We start from the raw sequence: 21,154 nt of genomic DNA on the forward strand, positions 1-21,154 counted from the left end.
ATTTACCCATTCACACACAATCATACACCATATGTGCTCAAACAGAAACTTACATTCTTCTACGAGTATTTCCATTTTCTGCCACTTTATACACATTTCAGAAGGAACTCTTCTTACTCTAAAGCTAAGCTTAGTATTACTTTGCAAATAAAGGTTTTAGTATCATCATCTAAGACTCTATTGATTATTCTCATCAATAATAATATTACAATTATATAACACAGTCCAATCTGAAAGGGGCCATTCTGCATATAAAGTATTTGTAATTTTGATAAAGTTGGCACCATCACCAAACATGTTGGCACCAAACATGCTTTTGATCTTAACATTTGAAAGCAGGCCTTATACCTAAAATTGAGTTTTCTTCCACTGTGGTATTGCTACTTTAATGTAACTGGAAAATCTGATTACTTCTTCCACCACTGCAAATTTAAATACTACTCATCTGTCCTAAATGACACACTGGATTAAATGAAAACACCAATGACTCAATACAACATTTCTCATGCATTTTGATATTTCCAGTTGTTATGGTCTATGGTAGTTATGTGATGAAAATATACCTCAAATTAAAGCTTTTAATATGCGACCACTTTGCAAACACAGCACTCAATCATAAGGACAAATTAACATTACTGATATTTACCAAACAAGTCTCATGAAGTGCTGAAGCTGAATGAGACAGAAATTTTAAAAACAGAAGCTGTCTTGTACATTTTATTTAAGGGCTGCTGAGGATACAGTTGAAAATAAAAACATTCATATTTACTCAAACAAAATTTAAATTTCAAAAAATTAAATAAGACAAATAACATATTCTTCAAGAAAACTTCTCTCTTCAAAGCAACAGGCCCCTAAAAAGAAAAAAACTAATTAATTTATCTGAAATAACAGTTTCCATACAGTGACTTGTTCACCAACACCACTTGTGTCGGTGTTTTTGCAGTACACTCTGTAAGTTTTGGTTACAGGTGATCCAGCAGAGGGCACTGTTAGAATACATTTTAAAAATCAGTGGGAAAATCACAAAAAAAAAGAAGAAGGTGTTAACCATTGTGCTTCAGCGTTGTTATAAAGTAAAGCATGAGGGGTAATTACTTAGCAATGCAAGAGTTAAGTGACCTCAGCAAATTACCAGTCACACCTCATTTCAACTTGAGCAGAGGTCTAATCAGCCAGAGTAACTGAAAACAACACGTGTCAGGGCCTCTACGTGCAGCGGCAGTGAAGATACAGGGATTAAACACTATAAATACAGTTCAGTAATGAATAGGTCAATTAACATACTAACATTTATTGTGGATGGAAAAATTAAGTAGCCTACTTGTAGAACACATTATCATGCAATAGGCCTTTTTCATGCAGACACGTTGACTTGTCATTGGAGGAAAAGCTCAGGGGCCTCATTTATAAACCGTGTGTACATCTAAAACAGGGCGGGAAACGTGCGTTTCTGAGCCACAGGCTGTGTGCCAGCATGTGGATATGACATTTGGTTTACTCTCTTTTCAAACAAGAGAATCCAAATTATGTATCTGGGATATCCCATCTTCCATTTAAGTGTCCCCCTCCACCACCATCACTACTCAGGAGTGGTGCACCTTCCTGCAGATCAGTTATAACGGGGTGAAGCTCCGGTGCCACCTTTCCTCCGGTGCACAAGTGTTGCATGTATGTGCACGTTTTACCAACCAAACAACATGACTGAGCGTCACCAAAACAAATGTCAGTGTCACACCGAGTTAAATTTCGTTTTATAGCTTTTCTATCAGAATTTGCTCTCGTTTTCTTAATGCAGCCAGTATGTATTAATATTAATGACGGCATTTCACTGACCATTTATACGCAACTATGGGAGATTAAAGGGTCGGACAAGGAGCTCGCTCACATTTGCCAATTTCAAATTGATTGTGATTTATAAAGGGAAATCGTCGGAGGACGTGCGTGCACATGGTTTTATAAATCTGAATATTTTTGTGAGCATGCACTTCCTGTGTTTTGTACGTATGCAACCTTTAGGAGTCTTTTCTAGGTACAGTTGTATAAATGAGACCCAAGGAGTTGCTATAAAACTAATGATGCTCTGTTCTATTGAAGTGTCCCAGTAAGCTATGAAGGTAGTGAGCCAGCATGCAAAATACCCAGATTTTGAATCTGAAGGAGCTAATTGCAATGAAATCATAAATTAATTTTATTTTATATATTTGGGTCTGGTACTTTCACTACTACCACCACCACCACTACAATAATTAATTTTAATAAATAGAAGCAACAACAATAATTATAATATTGATATTATTATAACCCATGATATAACCTGCCTGATATTGACAGTATATGTTTTGACATTAGTTCACACCCTACAGTGTTAGTAGTTAATCTTCCTCACTTTTGGTATGATTTCAGTAATCTGGATTTTACCTGAAATTGTATTTCTGATAATTTGATATTCATGTATTTAAAAAAACAAAAAAACAAACAAACAAACAAAAAAAAACCCAACCTGATAGGTTTCCAATATTGGTCCAAGCTAAACGCCACTCAGAATGGTTGAGGCATCTGTTGAATGAAGAATAAAGTCATAACTGAGTTCTTACAGTGTTGATATTTTTCTGCACTATAATTAATTTGCAATCAAACATTTTTCGGTTCCTTGGGGACATCGCTTGTCTTTCTTCCATGTTCAAAGCTTGTTTACCCAGACCGACAGCTTTTGTGACAGCCACAGTAAGGTTCAAACCTAAACAGCGCATCATGGCAATTATGTGAACAGCATAATGACACAAGTGTGGGAACTGTGTCTTCCAAACCTCTTCACCCTGAATTATCCAATCAGACGATGAGGTACTTGTAAAGAAGGTTTGAGCATTCTGGATGTTAAGGCTACACTGAATACAATGCTTCGTGCTGATTGCCAGTTGTAATTGTAACGTATTCCTGCCAGATCATTTCAGGAATTAAACATGTTTTTGATTGCTTATTGTCTGTCTTTAGACCTGAATATGAAGGTTGTCTGTCTTGAGTTTGAAAGGTTACACAATTTTGCACTGATCGAATTATGTCATTAAGTGAGCAAAAACATAAATAATTAATTTTTATTCTAAAATGCAAACTGTCATAAAAAGCCTTGGGGGTGAACCATTTCAAGCCAACATACCACATAAAAAAACCCAATGGCGATAAAAGAATGTTAATAATATAGTTTCACAGCGCGTACTCTGACAGCTGCAAGAATTCCCTTGACATTTACTATTTGCATTTCTTTGACACTGGCAGCCTATTTGCTATGCTCAAACCTGTAAACTGTTGTATGAAAATGTTTCACGAAAGTGAAAAAGTTAAAAACTATTTTTAATACATACACACCTGTTAATGACATTAGAATTAGATCCATTTCTCCTCAGTAAAAGAAGGAGCTGCATACCATTCATGGTGGAGAAAATACATTATAGGTGTGGAGTCAAAGCATCTGCTAACTGCACCTTGATGATGGTCAATGTGTATTTATTTCCACCTTTTATTATTGTGGATTAATCTCATTTTGCCCACCCTACTATACGAGTTTATATATTTATTTACTACCCGTTTATAAGCTTTTATCCATTGCAGTATATACACTGTATATGGATACCTGTTCTCATGTATATATACATACTGCATTACTACACAACTGTTTACATTACAATTTATACACTTTACTATTATTTGCTAGGCAACTACAGTATTACATTTTACTTTGATGATTTATTTCCTCTATTTTAGCTGCCAGACTATTTTATGTCTTCTAATTCTGTTCCACTGCTTTGATGTAACTGTTAGTTCATGACAATAAAATAAATTCAACATAAAGTGGGTGGACAGAAACTCTATACAATATACAGTAAGGTCAGGCAAAACCGTGACAGCAAAACCACAGACTATGGCCTGAAAATGGCAAGAGCTAAATACCCTTTTCTGCGAAACTGTCAGCAAATACAGAGGACTGTTGTATTGGACTGTATTATAGTGTACAATTTCTTGGCTGTTGCTGTGTTTTCTCACCCTGCAAGGAGCCAAGCATCAGATAAACAGTTTGATCCCAATGTTCTGATACATGTCTATGAAGTTCCTGACTGAGGTTTATCCCTTTGACTGACACACTGAATGGGGAAATGTTTGCATAGTACTAATTCCTAACCAATGGCAACAGCCCATTTTCATAAATGCTGCACCACAACAGCTTCCTGGCCAGAGTCAGAAATGTGGCTGGAATGTAGCTGATAAACACCAAGCACAGAATTAGGTATAATAATATTTGCAAAGTTAAATGAATTACCGAAGTCTGGTCAGGTGCTACTTGAATGATGAACTGGTATGCAGGCATAACACAATGCTGCAACACCAGTCTGGTCATATCTCCATCCTCTGTTACTTGTTCTGGGGGCAAAGTGAATCCATCATCCATGCGCTCCTCTGACATGTTCAGCAGCTGTCAAAAAAGCATGTAAGCGAAAATATATAAATATATATCCTTCTATCAAATACTCACTTGCTTTCGGCTTGAAATGAATCCGTGACCGTTCCAATGAATTAACCCTTAAAGATATTCTTCAGTTCTCCCAGAACTGAAGAAACCTCTTGGATGAAAGGTGAAACGTCTTCAAGTATCTTCAACCAACGCTTGTTCTTGATTTTAAAATTCCTTGGATAACTATGACCTGCTGACAACTGAGAATCTTCACAGACACCGTAAAGCTCCCAGTCATCTCTTGAACATCAAAGCAATTGTTTTACTGTAAATCTAATGTGCAGGAGTAAAGCCAAAGTAATAGCCTACATAAAAATGGCAATGCATATTATCAGAATCATTTCATTTTCATTACATTTATGGTTTAGCAGTGGATTTGCTCAGCGTTTAATATCACAGGTACATGCAGCAAGGTATATTGACACACAATGATAAGATCACCACCTGCGCACCTTGAATGTGGGGCAGACCTCATGAGAATTGTCGTGGCTGATTTACAGTGTCAAACCACCTGTACAGTGGTGAAAAAACAAAACAAACACTCACATCATCCATTCTCCACAGGTCATTGCCCAAACCTTCAGTCTGACCATAAGTGATTGCATTCTTTAGGAAATCAGTCCCACTGCCATCGTCCTGAGAAATAGAAAATAACTCTAATCAACATTTCAAAATAAGTGCTAGTTCTGTCCTTGAAAAACAGCAGAGGGCACTCGTCATTTGATAGAATCTTGATGAATGTAGTACTTACACTGTCAGTGTCCTGCAAAACTGCAACAAGCAATCGGATGTATTCTGTCGCAGCTTTAAGTGTGTCCACTTTGCTGGGCTTACGGTCTGGTCGCATTAGTGGCACCATGCGCTTCAAGCGGGAGAACATGCTGTTCAAGTTCCTGATCTGCACAGCAAAGAGGTTGAAGTTTCAAATTAACTATGTGCCAGAAGAGATAATCATGAAATTCTCTCTGAAGTTATGTAACAATCAAACAAAGCAAACAATGATGATGAATAACACCATATAACTTTAGATTTCAAAGCGTTTGAAGCCCGGACATGTCTTGACTTCATCCTTCATTGTGAACAATATGAGCTTTTAATGTTTTGCAAAACCAGGCAAATCATGCAAAAGGTATAAAAAGGTACTGACATCCTTTTTTGTATGTATGCGTGTAATTTTCAACTCTTGCAATTTTCTATACAGCAAATAAATAGGCCTCCACACAAAAACTGGTGCAGCAATAAAAGCCAGCACGGGTCTTTAGAGGTTAATCTCAACCCGTCAACATTTGAGAGTTGCAGTTCAAACAAAGTTATCCAGCTAAATGTTCCACTTACCCTTTCAAAATTGTCAATACCCCAAAACATATGATTACTGTCACAATACTATAATAACGAAGTCTAACATCTTCCAGACACCAAGTTCAGACATGTTTGACATATGAGAATGGAGGAAAAGCCTTTTAACGTATCCATCAACTTATTTTCATAAAGCACATCTGCTTTCTTCATGCCAAGCTGCATTTACAAATCTAGAAATTTAAAAGGCTCCGGCTTACTGCCATATACAGAGCGATTAAAACAAGATTCAGGCCTGCATTTATTTTAACCTTATATTGGCCCTGAGCAAAATCTGTGCTTCTAATCATGTTGCAACCACCTTGATTAGAAGCATTAAATAAACCATGTGTAGCTAAACGTGGTTATCCTACTAAGACCTCAAGAATGTAACTCAGCTGAACAGTTTGGAGCTTGAAAAAAAAAAAAACATTTAAGGCTGAAAGGTATGAATGCTATGCTGCAGCTAGTTGGTCATATGGATGGTGGTGTGTGAAATATAACAGATTCCTGAAATAGATAAACTTTTATAACAAACGTTTAACTTACAGCTAACGTTAATAGTTGTGTTTCAGGATAAGCCGGGGAAGTGAACAGCTAACTTATTGCAAGCTAATGTTAGTTAAAGTCAGCGAGTTTGACAGGAGCTTCTCTTCTGGGGGAATTTAACACTAATGTTAGCAAACTATCACACAATGTAAATTAACACTCACTCTCAGCCTTTCCTTGGCGTTGACCAGTTCTCTTTTTTTCACAGTTGCATGAAAGTCTTCGGCGACGAAGTACAAGCCGTCCTTTCCTCGTTTAAACTTCTCTATGTTGCTGTAAACAGGGAGTGCAGACTCGCCCGTTAACCGCTTCAAAATATTGCTCATTAATTCCTCCTCTGGCACTTTCATTTCAACGGTAGCGTGTTAAACCTAACAATATGTTGCTTTTTATCGATGTTTTTCTACACGAGGCTATGAAATGTCGTCACGCAAACAGTAGAGAGGAGAAGGGCTCCGGGAGGACAGCGGGCCACACCTGTGCTGAGCGGTTAATTAGGCCTCTGCTGCAAGTTGAGTTTATCTTTAGGCCTATTAAACGTTTATATTCGTTTTACTTAGCTTATACTAAAAAAAGGTAGCTACTTCTAACCATCTGCGTTGGCAAAGTGGTTCAAAGAATAGGCTACATTTTTCTCCAGTTTGCTTTCAAATCAAGGCAAGGCTAGTTATACAGTCTATGGTTTAATGTCAAGCACATTTCAACAAGACAATTCAAAGTGCTTTACATAAACCATAAAAGCAAAATACCATATTGTGAGAATGCATTTAAATATACTTAAAAAAGAAATCAATAAAAAAAAAGGAGAGAAAAATTTCAGTGCATTGTGAGATATTAATGAAAAGCCTCAAATTTGATTTTATAAAAGGCAGTGACAAAAAGAACTGAGAGTTTCAGCAGAACTGCGGTTTGTTCCACATATAATGCATAAAACTGACCTTCCAATGTTTAGTTAGGAAAGAAAGGAAATAATGAAAGTTGAAGGACTCAAAAAGGGAAGAAAGGAAATAAAGAAAGAATGAAGACAGGAGCTAAAAGAAAGGAAGAAAAGAAAAGAAACAATTACTTTATATGAAAAGCTGAATAATTATAATATTTAAGTGCATAACCATGAGAGTGCCTTGATCTTCCAGACAAATCGTTCTCAACGTATTAAATACATTTTAGAAGTAACAGAATTTGCTATCTAGACAAAGATTTAATGGAAGGTGCTTTTAACTCTGAATATAAGCTGTTCTTTTACTTAAAATAAGCTAACCAGCTACAGCCATGATCTGACCCTTTATATGAAATTTTTCATCTTAAACTGTGATCTGATCTTCATCTAAGTCAAGGGTATTGACAAATATAATGTGTCTAAAATAACACAAAATAAATTATGAGCCCTCATGTCTTTATTGAACACACTCATTCAACATTCAAAATGTCGCCATTTTTTTCTTGCCACTGTATATAGTATAGTAGTAAAGTAGTAAGTTATGTTGTAGTACAAAAATGCCAAACTAGGTTATAGGTAATTCAGAAACAGTGTCACCATTACACAGTTTGCCCCCCATAGAACACCCCTCTAAGGGATCTGTATCAAGATTGTTTATGTTAAAAATGAAAAAATCTGCAGACATGTCGTTATCTGACTTTTTATACTCCCAAATATCCATGTCGGTGTCAGCCTCGAAAAAGAGCTCTGTTGTGGGGAAAAATAGGAATTTAAGAAACTGCACTCAATGCTCAAGGTCAAGATTGTCAAACTACTGTACTATGATTATGTTCAATAAAGCAGGAAATAGGGGTGTGGAGGTCAGTAGGATGGGTACAAAACATTTGACTTGACAACAGAGGCCGAGTCTGTGTCCCATCTTGCATAAGTCAGTATTGTTTTAGTTGCGTAAACATAACCTTCAATACCACAGGGGTGGCAGATCAGATATGCACTGACAAATAAGTCATTTTGAAATGAGGACTTAAGTAACTGAAATTCATCCATAGGCTATAAATCCTATTTTTACATTCATATTGATTGTAAAAGATTGTAAAAAAATCTCCTCATTTTAAAACTTTCACACTTTTTTAAAATGAGCCCCAAAAGCTGTGGGACCTGGATGCATACTGCTGAGGCCCTTTCAGCTAACCATTGGTCCCTTCAAAGAATGTGCAGGGTTTCACTTCTAAGTGTCCTTTCCTTGTAGCTCTCTCAATTACTTTGAAAAAACAGGGAAGAGGTCATCTTTGCAAAAACAATTGCATGATCATTACACGTCATATGGCGTAACTTTAGACACTCCTGAATGTTGTTGCTGTATTCAAACAAAACCCAGAAATCAGCCACTGCATTTTAAAACTGCCATCTGCCTCATATACTCTTGGTATGTTTTATAAATTTAAATCATTGTGGAACTGGGCGCACATGCCGAGCCTTCCACAGTTCAGCATAAATAGATGTCTGGATGTTAGGTTCAATTTCTAACCTGACATTTAATTTTCCCCTTCTCATATCACTTACAGTGTGTGTACCCCTGGTCTGATGTGTGCGTGAGCTTCTCACATTCTTACCACACATTCTTCTTATATAAATACCAGTTTATGTGTGAGGAAAACATATGGATAGTTTTAGTGTGTATGTCTCATTTACATATCTGGCCCCAGGAGTATGAAGATATTATTGGAGCAAAACAACTGAGCACCTGTGTCATTGGAATTGGGGGCTGTAGAAAATATTCAAGGTGTATCAGTAAATTTGAAGCCACAGAGAAAAATGCTTTAGGATTTGCAAACTTGTTAAATTGTTTTCTCTCTCTCACAAACATAACAGTTAGACCTTGTCAGATTCTTCACTGCAGGTGCACAAATCCTATTCTACAAACACAAATTATGAAACTCATATGCTCACATTTTTGCTACAGTTGCTGCAGTGAATATGGTACAAAACACATTCACACACCCGTTCCAACACACCTGTAGAATATTTTCTCAGACATATTTTTTTCTAGCACAAACACAAGACAATAACTCTGCTCAATTGCTTTTTTTCACTTACAAATGACAAGTTCTGCATGTTCTCACATCTCAGTGACTTTAACTGAATACATTTTCAATTTCTGCTAATTCTCTGCATCATGAGCTTGATGTTCTATCTTCATGTAGGCCTACCGGCATCTTGCAGACAGAACCCCAGTACATCAAGTTCATAATTTAGTCTGTGTACAATAAGCCTGTCCAGTCTATCCAACCACCAAGCATGGGGCAAGAGTGAGGTACCCAGTTTGAGGAACTTAAGGAATGGTCACATTACACCTCTGTCCAACAAATATTTACTTATTTGGAAACCTGCAAAGCAGACGAATTCAAGGGTGCATTTCCTGTCTTGCTTGAATATCCAGCCTGCTCTGGGCCATTTGCAGGTTATGGTTCACCCATGTTCAACTTTGACCGAGCAATAGAAACACAGAAGCAATGTAAGTAATTTTTCTAGTATGTTTCACTTTCATCACCTTATTTAGTACAATATCACTCTATGAAACTACAAAGTGTGATGTCATTCTGCTTTTTTTACTAGTCCTGCCAATGCAACAAGCAAACACCAAGGAGGGAGTGAGAGTTCTCGCCAATGTAGACTAGATTCTATGCTAATTTCTTAAGAAAATCCAAAAAGGTTAGCCCAAGAAGCTTTGTTTCCTGTACCTGCTCAACAGCAAAATTGTTTAGTACTAAATCCAACATGGGCCTTGTTTTTTAATGAACGTTTAGTTCCAAATAAGATGCTTTTGCTCTTGGCTATATTCAGTACAAGTTTATTATCTGTAATCCAGTTAAATACCATCTGCAACTCGTTGTTGAGAGCAGCAGTATTTTTTTCTAAAGCAGGTACAGGCATATAAAGTGTTACATCATCTGCATACATAGACACAGCAGCTCTTTTACAGAGCAGTAGGAGATCATTCGTAAAGATAGAGAAAAGCAATGGTCATAGTGGTGACACTTGTGGGATCCCACATGCTACAAACCTTACCTTTGAGAAGCTTCCATTGATATACACCTTCTGTGTTCTATCTGTTAAGTAGCTCTCTACCCATGCTAATGCAGATGTTGTAAAACCATAACATTAGTAGCAAACTATGGTCAATAATGTCAAAGGCGGCACTAAATTCTAATAATACTGCTCCGACAATATTTTGTTGATCAATGTATTTTAACCAATCATCTGCCATTTGTGTAATAGCTATACAGGTTGAATGTCCTTCTCTATAAGCATGCTGGTATTTGCTTAACAATTTGTTCATAGTGAAATAACCTTGTATCTGGTTAAATAATTTTTTTTCTAAAAGTTTACTTATAGCAGGTAACAAGCTGATTAGTGACTGTTAGAGCCAGAAAAGACAGCACGAGAATTTTTCGCTAACGGGATTACCTTCGCTTCTTTCCACATTTGTGGGCACATATTCCTTTTAAGACTGAGATTAACATATGGGAGTGGCAATATAGTCTGCTACCATCCTCAATAGCTTTCCATCCTGGTTGTCCGTACCAGGTGGTTTGTCATTATTAATAGACAATAATAGTTGTTTTACTTCTTCTCTTGTCACTTCACAAAATTTAAATGAACAGTTCTTATCATCCATTATTTAATCTGATATGCATGAATAAGTTGACTCACTGTGTGATGTTGGCATTTTCTGCCTTAGTTTACAAACTTTATCAATGAAGTAAATATTAAAATAGTTTGCAATGTCTACAGGTTTAGTTATAAAAGATCCTTCCACTGTCAGAAGCCTTTAAGCAAGCATACGTCTTTAAGCTGACTGTGCCCTGAGAGGATCAGATCGAAGAGGCACATGATGGAAACAGACCTATGTATCAGGAACTGGTAGAGCAATGTCTCTATAAAGGAATGGAGAAAGGTCACTGCATAGCCATAGAAGTGAGATCTAGAGGCTCTGCTGGCTTCTCCCTCTGCAGACTATTCATACTTCTGGGCCATCACAGGGTGTCAAAGAGGAGAACCATCAATACCTCATCAGAAGGTGCTGAAAGAGAATCTAAATATGAATCAGAAGGACTCAGATGTGTGATAGTGCTCCTGGGACACAAGTCTGAGGGTCTGATCCTCCCTGGCTGAATTGCCTGAGTGAGAGTGTCTGATGTTGAAAGAACCAAAACACCCAATGACCCCAGGTTAGATCACTAATGATGCAAGGTCACCACAGGGTGCACCTCAGCATCCTGTGACGATCTTGCGGTGCCTGTCCTGTTTCCCGGCACCTTTTCTTCTTGCACAAACTGTATTTCACATATTTTCAGCATGAAACTTGTTTTTAATCACTGACAGTGTTGCATGACGATAATAACAGTTACAGTAATGAATGCTAATTAAAGATGTGAGGCATCTGTTCTTGTTAAGGCTATTGCTGTTGTTGTTGGTAAATGTATGTATGTAACACAAACTACACTATAAATAGGGTATAAAAAATTAGAGTTCAATTGAGAATATATTTGTGAGCATTTGCACAAGAGGAGAACATGAAATTAACAAAATGCTTTTCAGTTCAATGCCGTGTCTGTGATACATTCCATTTGATGTATGCATTTCACTCAGGAAGCCTCATCACATACCAGCTATCTTTTCTTTTAGCGTACTGCCACCCCCCGTGAAGAAACATAACTTTGAAGCTCAGGCTATAAATAGTTATTCATCTGATATGTGGATCACTGCTTATTTCACCACAAGGGGTGTCCTGTTCCATTGTCAGGTTTAGCTTTGAAAAGTATTTTTTGTTTATAATTGAACCATTGAAAGCGACATACACAGTATGGCAGCTTTTAGGTGTAGTTTCTATATCGCCTCTTCTTCCTCTCATATCTCCTCATTCTTTGGCATCAAGTCGACCAAGTTATTAAAACAGACGGCATCCATGTGTGACATACTGGGACAGGAACACCTTAAAATATAATGTTGCAAACCGGTATTAAAATCTTTCAAGCAGCAGCAGCAATAACACAATGCAAATATACTCTATTACAAACAAATTCTGCATAAAAAAAAAAAAGTATTATCAATAAAATGTATATTAAAGTATGAAAAGTAACAAAACCTATCAAGACAGCTGCAGTCACTTTCATAGTGTTATATTAATTCAATTCAATTCAATTTTATTTATATAGCGCCAAATCACAACAACAGTTATCTCACAGCGCTTTTCATAAAAGAGCAGGTCTAGACCGTACTCTATGATGCTATTTACAGAAGCCCAACAGTTCCCACCAAGAGCAAGCACTAGGCGACAGAGGCAAGGAAAAACTTCCTTTTAAGAGGCAGAAACCTCGAGCAGAACCATGGCTCAGGGTGGGCGGCCATCTGCCTGGTATATTATTATATCATATTATGGAATTATTATTAGGTTACTGGTGAATTTACATGCAAGTAACATTTTAGGGAGCTGGTCGAGGTGGAGATCATTTTAAACAATTAATAAACTGTTTGTATGTTGTAGTTAACTGGGGTGCATAACTTCAAACTACAGCTGTAAAAGGCGCCTGAACACTTTAAGTTAAATCAACACTTTCATGACAAATTATGAACAAGAAACTGCTAATGCTGCAATGCTGTAGTGCTATTAATTTGTCCACCCCTTGTGTATCCACATTACAATGTAATAGGAAAACGGGGATCACCCCCGCGCCTTCACCGCAGCCAATCAGCGCCATTCATTCGGGACGACGTCACCGAACTACCAACTCCAGGAAGCTGGAAGTTTCTTACTATGACTCCGTTTTTACTGCAGTTTTAATACAGGAGTTTTGGAGCAGCGGGTGACATAATTCTTGGTTTCTATATTTTTTTTATTTAAAGAATCTGTCTTTGTATATACAAACTTTCTGTAAATCTAAAGCAGCCGGACGTAAAGTCTCCACACGTTACTTACTGAAGATGTTAGCCTCGAGTCTGCTGGCTAATTACTGCACCGAACTCCATGATGACCAAGCGCATAAAGTGAGTACTGGTGTTGTAAAACACTCGACTGGGTTTGTTTTGGGGACGTTTTGGTCTACAATGACGGGACATTTTAATGTGTAATGTGTTTAATGTGTGTGTGAAAAGAGGGGTCAGGAAGGTAACCCTACTCCTAGCATGTATGAACGCAGTGATGTCTCGACTGTCACTTCTCGCGCAGTCTAACGTTAGATGTCTGCATTTCCGCCCCAACAATCACTCTTTTGCCCAGACAAGAAATGCCCCAAGGAATCGAACAGCACTGTGTGAAAATATAACATTGTGTGGCTCATTTCATACAGTATGTTCGTTGTATGTGTAACGTAGGCGTAATTTCAGTGTATAATGCTCTTCTAGCTGCATGTCTATGAAAACAATAAGCCTTTGTGACAAGTGTCAATTTAGTTGCTTTTATTTTATGGTCCTGGTATTGCTCATGCTGATTCACTGGCACAGTTACTGGGACACAAACACGTATATGTGTGTGTGTATATATGTTACAATGTCAGATATTTATGGGTCATTATACGAAAACGTGCCATTTTAAGTCCCTCAGAAAAAATCTTTTTAAATCTTAATAAACCATAAAACAAATAAAATATTTTATAATTTAGTTTCCATAATATAAGAATAAATTACATTTTGTTTCTTTTGTTTTTAGTCAAGATTTTAATTACTTTTTTGTGCAAAGCATCTTGTGGAAATGTTGAAAATGGCCTGTCCCTCAGTATAATTTTTCTACTTCTACTTGCTATTGAGGCCAAAAAAGTCAAACTGTCATACAAAAACTTAAACCTATATAAAGCCTCAAGTGTTGTTTCATTACTCGTGAAGGGGTTTTATTCTTGTGTAAAATATTGCAAAAAACAACAATTTAGTCAGGTCCCCATGTTGTTGTCAACCCTGTTACTTTTAATCAAAACACCCCTTCAAAGCTGATGGACTGTTCCAAAAGTTGCATAATTTCCAGAAAGTGACATCACTTGCTTTTTTATGAAGTTAATGGTAAAAGTCAAGTAATTGTCACCTCCTTTACTGGATTTTTGTTGAGTTACGTAATGTCTCACTGAGGGGGACGAGCTCAGTGTGTCAAACCTGTTACCACATAAACATATGCTAAAAAGTTAATTGTTATAAATTTTAATTGTACATATAACATAACATTTAAACCTCTCATGAATGATCACCATGTCGTGTCATGACATTTACCACAAGGCTAGTAGTGACTGGCAATAAAGCTTTTCGTCAACCCTGTTACCATTTCAGTGGTAACAGGGTTGACGAAGGTACATGCTTTTGTGTGTGTCCTGGAATTTATAATATCAGTGAGTCTAACATATGATTTTCATCACACTGTACATGAAAATATACTTTTCTTACCCAAAAAGTATTAATCGAGGGAAACTGGACTTGGTTGAAGATGTTTCACCTCGAATCCAAGTGGCTTCTTCACTTCTAATACTGGTGGGGAGTCCCAGGTATTTTACCTCTGTGGGGCCATGATCAAAGTCATTAATACCAATTGGTGATTGGTGCTGCTGGCTATTATAACAAAGGTAGTTAGTCTTTGGAATTTTCATTCTCCTGGGAAAGAGGTGAAGGACAGCATTAGGACAGTAGGGGATAACTTTGGTAGATATCCTCCTTTCTTGAGAGATGGTTTCTCTACTTTGAAGTAGATAGCCTCCTTCACTCTTCTTTCAAACTATCAGTCCTCTCTATCCAAAATATGTATGTTGTTGTCTTCAAAAGAGTGTCCCTTATTCCCCAGATTTAGGTAAACTGCTTAAACTGAGGGGTTACCCTTCCTGCCTAGCCATACGTTTGATTAATGGTTGTTTGCTTTCCCCGATATACAAATGTGTGCATTCCTCACTGCATTGGACAGCATACACTATGTTGCTGTTCTTGTGTTTGGGGGTGGGGTCTTTCAGGTGGACCAGTTTATATCTTAGTGTGTGGCTGGGTTGGTGTTTGTTGAAAATCCTCTTGAGTTTCTCTGACACTCCTGACATGTATGGAATGACGATGAAGCATTTTCTTCCTCGTTTCTTCAACAAACACAGTATTAGAGTTCTTCCTGGATCTTGTGGTTGTTTTCACAAGGGTCCAGTTAGATTATCCACAATTAAGTTCATCCTTCAGTTTTTTGTACTCCTTCTCTTAGGGCCTGGGCACTTGTTGGTACATTATCAACTTGGTGGTGCAGAGTTTTGACAATTCCTTGCTTGTACTCTGGTGGGTGGTGATAGTTTTAAGTAAGTACTGGTCTGTGTGTGTGGGTTTCCTGTATACTCCAATGTGTATGCCACACTGCCATGTTGTTGTTCTTGATATCCTCATCTTTCACACGAGAGGTAAAGACAAGGAGGAAAATGCAACAACATTGTGATTCCATTACTGTATTTGGATGGGGAAGACAGATGGTTTAAAAGAGGAGTGAAGGAGGCTATTTACACCAGCATAGGGAAACCATCTCTCAACAGAGGAGGATGTATGACACCACTTATCCCCCATTTATAATGCTGTCTTTTTATATGTTCCTAGAAGATGGAATAATTAGCACATTTGGCCTCTTGTAGAAATTCCAAAGACTGTTGTTTACACTTGGTCTCTGTTGATAACACGGACCCTAACGACCGTTGTTACAATAGCAAGGATCACCAACCACTAACTGGTATCAATGACTTTGATCATGACCCCATAGAGGTAAAATACATGAAACTCCCCACCAGTCATTTAGAACCGAAGACGCCGCTTGGATGAGAGGTGAAAAATATTTAACCAAGTCCAGTTGCCCTTGATTCAACCCTTCTCGGCTAAGAAAAGTATATCTTTATGTACCCACAGGCCCAACTATTTAATTTTTTACATTTATTTGCAGTGTAATTTTAATATGTTTGAATTAAACAATTGATATACAGTTAAATCTGTAGCATCATCATAAAGTTGTATCATCTTTTATGCTAAAACCTCTCAACAAATCTGTGTCCAAAATACTCTACAGTAATACTAATTAGTTATTTTGAATTAAAAGTTTAAGAATGTCCCATTATAACTCCATTACACCCATGACTGTAACTTAAACAAGCAGTATAACTGTCAACCCTGTTACTGATGTGTCAGCCCTGTTACTTGTATAATATTGTAATAATACATAATAATTAAATGATAATACATAATAATTTGAAAAATGAAAATAAAATTGTGAATTCAACTAATGGTACAAGTTAAGTATAAGAGACCAGTAATACACTCAAAGAAACTGTGATACTATTACTTAGTTTTAAAACAGAATATGTTGTGACAGTATTAATTGTAAATGAATGTATTCATCCATAGATATAAGTAAACTAGTCAATATCCCCACTTTACAAACACTCTTATTGTAACAAGTGGTGACTTATCATATTTGTTCTAAATATGGATTTAAGACCTTTTCAAACAGTAACTGATATATTGGTAACAGGGTTGACGAAACACATATATGCAAGTTGATTATGTGACAAAAATAAAAAAAAACAAGTTAGCCTGAGATGGCACGGCATATTTTTCTTAGAGCTAAGGATCTACTTCATCCCAAACGGGACTTAAATACTTTGAAAACAGTACTTTGAAAATCAAACATTAAAAATGTAAAATGGCATGTTTTCGTATAATGACCTTTATACTAAAGAGGTTTCAAAAAATGAGCTAAGACCTCATATTACACACATCGCATCACCCCGATTCTGATGTCACTGCACTGGCCTCCAATTAAATTTAGGATTCAATTCAAGATCATGCTCCTCATCTATAAGGAGTTGAATAATCTTGCTCCAGAGTAAAGTCCTGCTAGTCATACTTCGTTCAAGACTGAAAACACTTGCTAACAGCGGCTAGAGGCATTCATCATGTACTGGAAAGCGGCCAACTTGGGTGTGATGTCATTCCCAGCTCTGACTGCCGAGGTAAGTGGAATGCAGCATTAAGAGAGAGGATAAACCTGGGGGCTGCATAAAGGGCCTTTAGAAGATAAATAAGGATTTTTGAACTGTGGACTGAAGTGGAAGCACAGTGGAAATAAACTGCTGGAAATGAGCATAAATGGTCCCATTTAAGAACCACTGCTTGCTGTGTGGGTGCTTACCTGCACTCAGTATGTAAGTATTACTCAGTAAGTAAACACACAGGAATAAACAAATGGTCTCTGAAAATCCCCTTGAGCTAGCCATTTAAGTACACATTTCATGCAAGGAAACCGTACAGGGTCAGTCAAGAACACATATATGGCTTCTGTGTCATGCTGCTGTGCACAGTATACCTGTGTTGTCAAGTGTGAAATAAGGTAATCTAGAGAGATAACATGCTGACCTTGATTTGCACAGAGGCCCATATTTTGTTTTGTTGTACTCGCTCTGTACCCCTAGATACTTGATGTGTCAGTCAGTAGTAGAGTGACTTTTTTGAATGTCATCAACATCGGATGGGGGAAATCTTGTTTTGTAGTCTCATCCAGAAAAAGGCCATCTCACCCTATTTTGTCAGCCTGCTTCTGCCTCAACTAACCTTACTATCTCTGGTTTCTGACTGTAGTGTACAGACTATACTTGTGAGCCAGATCCTTCTGTTCTTTAGTACACAAGGTATTTGTTAAATGTGTTGCATAGATACATGGTAAGACCTTGAGACCAAGGCAGTAGGAAAGCTGAATTTGTATCTTGTTTTAAATCAATTCTTAAAACATTTCTGTGAAAGGTTTCTTCCTTTTACATCTTTTAGAGACATAAATATTAAGAATACGGCTGGATGATATGGCCAAAAATGTAATCGCGATAAAAAGTTTCATATCTTTTGATATTGATAATTATCACAATAAATATCAAATCGTTATTTATTTCGAGTTTAAAGGCTGATTTTTGCTTCTGAATGAAAGTTGAAAAAACTTGATGATTAATTGTGGTTTGAACTCTCCTTTATGGTCAACACTTGAGGCCAAACAGTGGTCCGTCAGAAAGTCAAGCAGAACTACTCTTGAGCAAACAAAAATTTTGTTCAGTGCAGGTAAGGTCCAAAATTACCTTTTGGCTTGTCTGCCACAGACAGTTAAACAAAAAATGTACTGTGCTGTAGCTGAGCTTGCGGCTAAGAGCGGCTCTTTTGTGTGTGTGTGTGTGTGTGCGCGCGCCTCAGTGGGGGAGTGTCCATATGTAGCCGTAGCCTCTTGGCATGTTAATGTTACAGGCTACAGTTAGCCGCTGACATAATTGGAGTTACGATTAGAGAATTAGGCTGCTTTGACTTGATTCGCTGATGTCAAAATAGGTTTGATGGAAAGTGAGATTCACATGAGTCTCAGCCGGGAAAAAACATAGCAATTTAAACGTGGCGCTAGGCTGTGATTACACCCCAATTTATTCTTCCACCAAATCCAAATTTTACCCACATTTGAAGCTTGGTGGCTGTTAATTTTGGACCCTAATAGCCGGTGCGGGCCTTTTTAACATGCTTGTGTTGCTCTTCACACACAACTTAGTAGGACACTATACACTAAATTATATAAATATTATGTTTGGTCAATTCAGAGCTGTCTAATCTTAATGTAATTTATTAATCCGTTCATTTTAATGACAATACATTAACTATTTTATTTATTTAGTCATTGCTGTACTTATACCATTATTACCATATACGACTTGTTATTTCCAATATGAAAATTTCTCCTCTCCAAAATGGTTTAGGTGGACAAATACCTGAACCACCTTCAGCTGTCAGATGTGACTTTGATGGATGTGTCAATAAGATTTCGACGAGAGATGGACAAAGGCCTGTGCAGAGACACCAACCCCACAGCTGCTGTCAGGATGCTGCCCACATTTGTGCGCTCCACTCCTGATGGAACAGGTGATACCCATTATTTCAAATAAAGTTAAAGGGTCAACATCTTTTCTCCAGTGTTATCTAGCTACAGTGAGGAAAATAAGTATTTGAACACCCTGCTATTTTGCAAGTTCTCCCACTTAGAAATCATGGAGGGGTCTGAAATTGTCATCGTAGGTGCATGTCCACTGTGAGAGACATAATCTAAAAAAAATAATCCAGAAATCACAATGTATGATTTTTTAACTATTTATTTGTATGATACAGCTGCAAATAAGTATTTGAACACCTGAGAAAATCAATGTAAATATTTGGTACAGTAGCCTTTGTTTGCAATTACAGAGGTCAAATGTTTCCTGTAGTTTTTCACCAGGTTTGCACACACTGTAGGAGGGATTTTGGCCCACTCCTCCACACAGATCTTCTCTAGATCAGTCAGGTTTCTGGGCTGTCGCTGAGAAACACAGAGTTTGAGCTCCCTCCAAAGATTCTCTATTGGGTTTAGGTCTGGAGACTGGCTAGGCCACGCCAGAACCTTGATATGCTTCTTACAGAGCCACTCCTTGGTTATCCTGGCTGTGTGCTTCGGGTCATTGTCATGTTGGAAGACCCGGCCTCGACCCATCTTCAATGCTCTAACTGAGGGAAGGAGGTTGTTCCCCAAAATCTCGCAATACATGGCCCCGGTCATCCTCTCCTTAATACAGTGCAGTCACCCTGTCCCATGTGCAGAAAAACACCCCCAAAGCATGATGCTACCACCCCCATGCTTCACAGTAGGGATGGTGTTCTTGGGATGGTACTCATCATTCTTCTTCCTCCAAACACGGTTAGTGGAATTATGACCAAAAAGTTCTATTTTGGTCTCATCTGACCACATGACTTTCTCCCATGACTCCTCTGCCAAATGGTCATTGGCAAACTGAAGACGGGCCTTGACATGTGCTGGTTTAAGCAGGGGAACCTTCCGTGCCATACGTGATTTCAAACCATGACGTCTTAGTGTATTACCAACAGTAACCTTGGAAACGGTGGTCCCGGCTCTTTTCAGGTCATTGACCAGCTCCTCCCGTGTAGTTCTGGGCTGATTTCTCACCTTTCTTAGGATCATTGAGACCCCACGAGATGAGATCTTGCATGGAGCCCCAGTCCGAGGGAGATTGACAGTCATGTTTAGCTTCTTCCATTTTCTAATGATTGCTCCAACAGTGGACCTTTTTTCACCAAGCTGCTTGGCAATTTCCCCGTAGCCCTTTCCAGCCTTGTGGAGGTGTACAATTTTGTCTCTAGTGTCTTTGGACAGCTCTTTGGTCTTGGCCATGTTAGTAGTTGGATTCTTACTGATTGTATGGGGTGGACAGGTGTCTTTATGCAGCTAACGACCTCAAACAGGTGCATCTAATTTAGGATAATAAATGGAGTGGAGGGGGACATTTTGAAGGCAGACTAACAGGTCTTTGAGAGTCAGAATTCTAGCTGATAGACAGGTGTTCAAATACTTATTTTCCTCACTGTATGTAGATGGACAAACTGGGAACTGTCCAGTCAAAATACAGTACCAAAGAAAAAGGTCAATTAGGGTTTTGCCACAAGTGCAACATGCAACCTCATACAGAGCAGCGCAGCAGCAGTTCTGTGCTGCAAAATTATTCTTTCTGGTGATTCACTCTTTTTGTGACTTTCTGATCACCCAGCTTTTGGCAAAAACTTATCATGACGTCAGTGGGTGAGGTGAGGACAGAGGTGCGATATGGTTTAAGGCTTTATACAGAGCAGTGAAATTCCCATTAGAGGCAGATGGTAGGTCTTGGCTTGAAAATGTATGAAATGAATGCATTGAGAAATTGTACTCTACACAGGCCTAATTAGCATGTTCACAACTAAAAAAAACCCTGTAAAGTGCTGATTGTGGGTTCACA

The 21,154-nt window shown here is 37.9% G+C and overlaps 2 protein-coding genes across 2 annotated transcripts in view; one reads left to right on the top strand and one right to left on the bottom strand.

Moving 5' to 3' along the window:
- Positions 1 to 756: 756 nt before the first annotated feature.
- figla (folliculogenesis specific bHLH transcription factor) lies at positions 757 to 6,808 on the bottom strand. The gene is made up of 6 exons (XM_038704782.1): positions 6,556 to 6,808; positions 5,259 to 5,405; positions 5,054 to 5,143; positions 4,316 to 4,468; positions 2,504 to 2,559; positions 757 to 854 (listed from the first exon to the last, which is right to left on the bottom strand). The coding sequence occupies exons 1-5, from the start codon at positions 6,739 to 6,741 to the stop codon at positions 2,542 to 2,544; spliced, it is 594 nt and encodes a 197-aa protein (XP_038560710.1). The 5' UTR covers positions 6,742 to 6,808; the 3' UTR covers positions 757 to 854; positions 2,504 to 2,541.
- Positions 6,809 to 13,313: 6,505 nt separating this feature from the next.
- LOC119891493 (hexokinase-2-like) overlaps positions 13,314 to 21,154 on the top strand; it is a 46,227-nt gene continuing 38,386 nt past the window's right edge. The window contains exons 1-2 of the mRNA XM_038703187.1: positions 13,314 to 13,376; positions 19,097 to 19,259. Of these exons, the coding sequence (XP_038559115.1) occupies positions 13,314 to 13,376; positions 19,097 to 19,259 (226 nt within the window). The remainder of the gene's footprint in view (positions 13,377 to 19,096; positions 19,260 to 21,154) is intronic.

The sequence above is a fragment of the Micropterus salmoides genome, unplaced genomic scaffold (genome assembly GCF_014851395.1).
Source record: "Micropterus salmoides isolate LMB-PRFRI ecotype aquatic unplaced genomic scaffold, ASM1485139v1 Ms_hic_scaffold_7, whole genome shotgun sequence".
NCBI lineage: Eukaryota > Metazoa > Chordata > Actinopteri > Centrarchiformes > Centrarchidae > Micropterus > Micropterus salmoides.

Coding starts and splice junctions, on each gene's coding strand:
- figla (XM_038704782.1), bottom strand. CDS start 6,741: ATGAAAGTGCCAGAGGAGGAATTAATGAGCAATATTTTGAAGCGGTTA. Junction 5,144..5,258: donor TTTTGCAGGACACTGACAGT/GTAAGTACTACA, acceptor TCTATTTCTCAG/GACGATGGCAGTGGGACTGA. Junction 4,469..5,053: donor ACCTGTGGAGAATGGATGAT/GTGAGTGTTTGT, acceptor CTTTTTTGACAG/CTGCTGAACATGTCAGAGGA.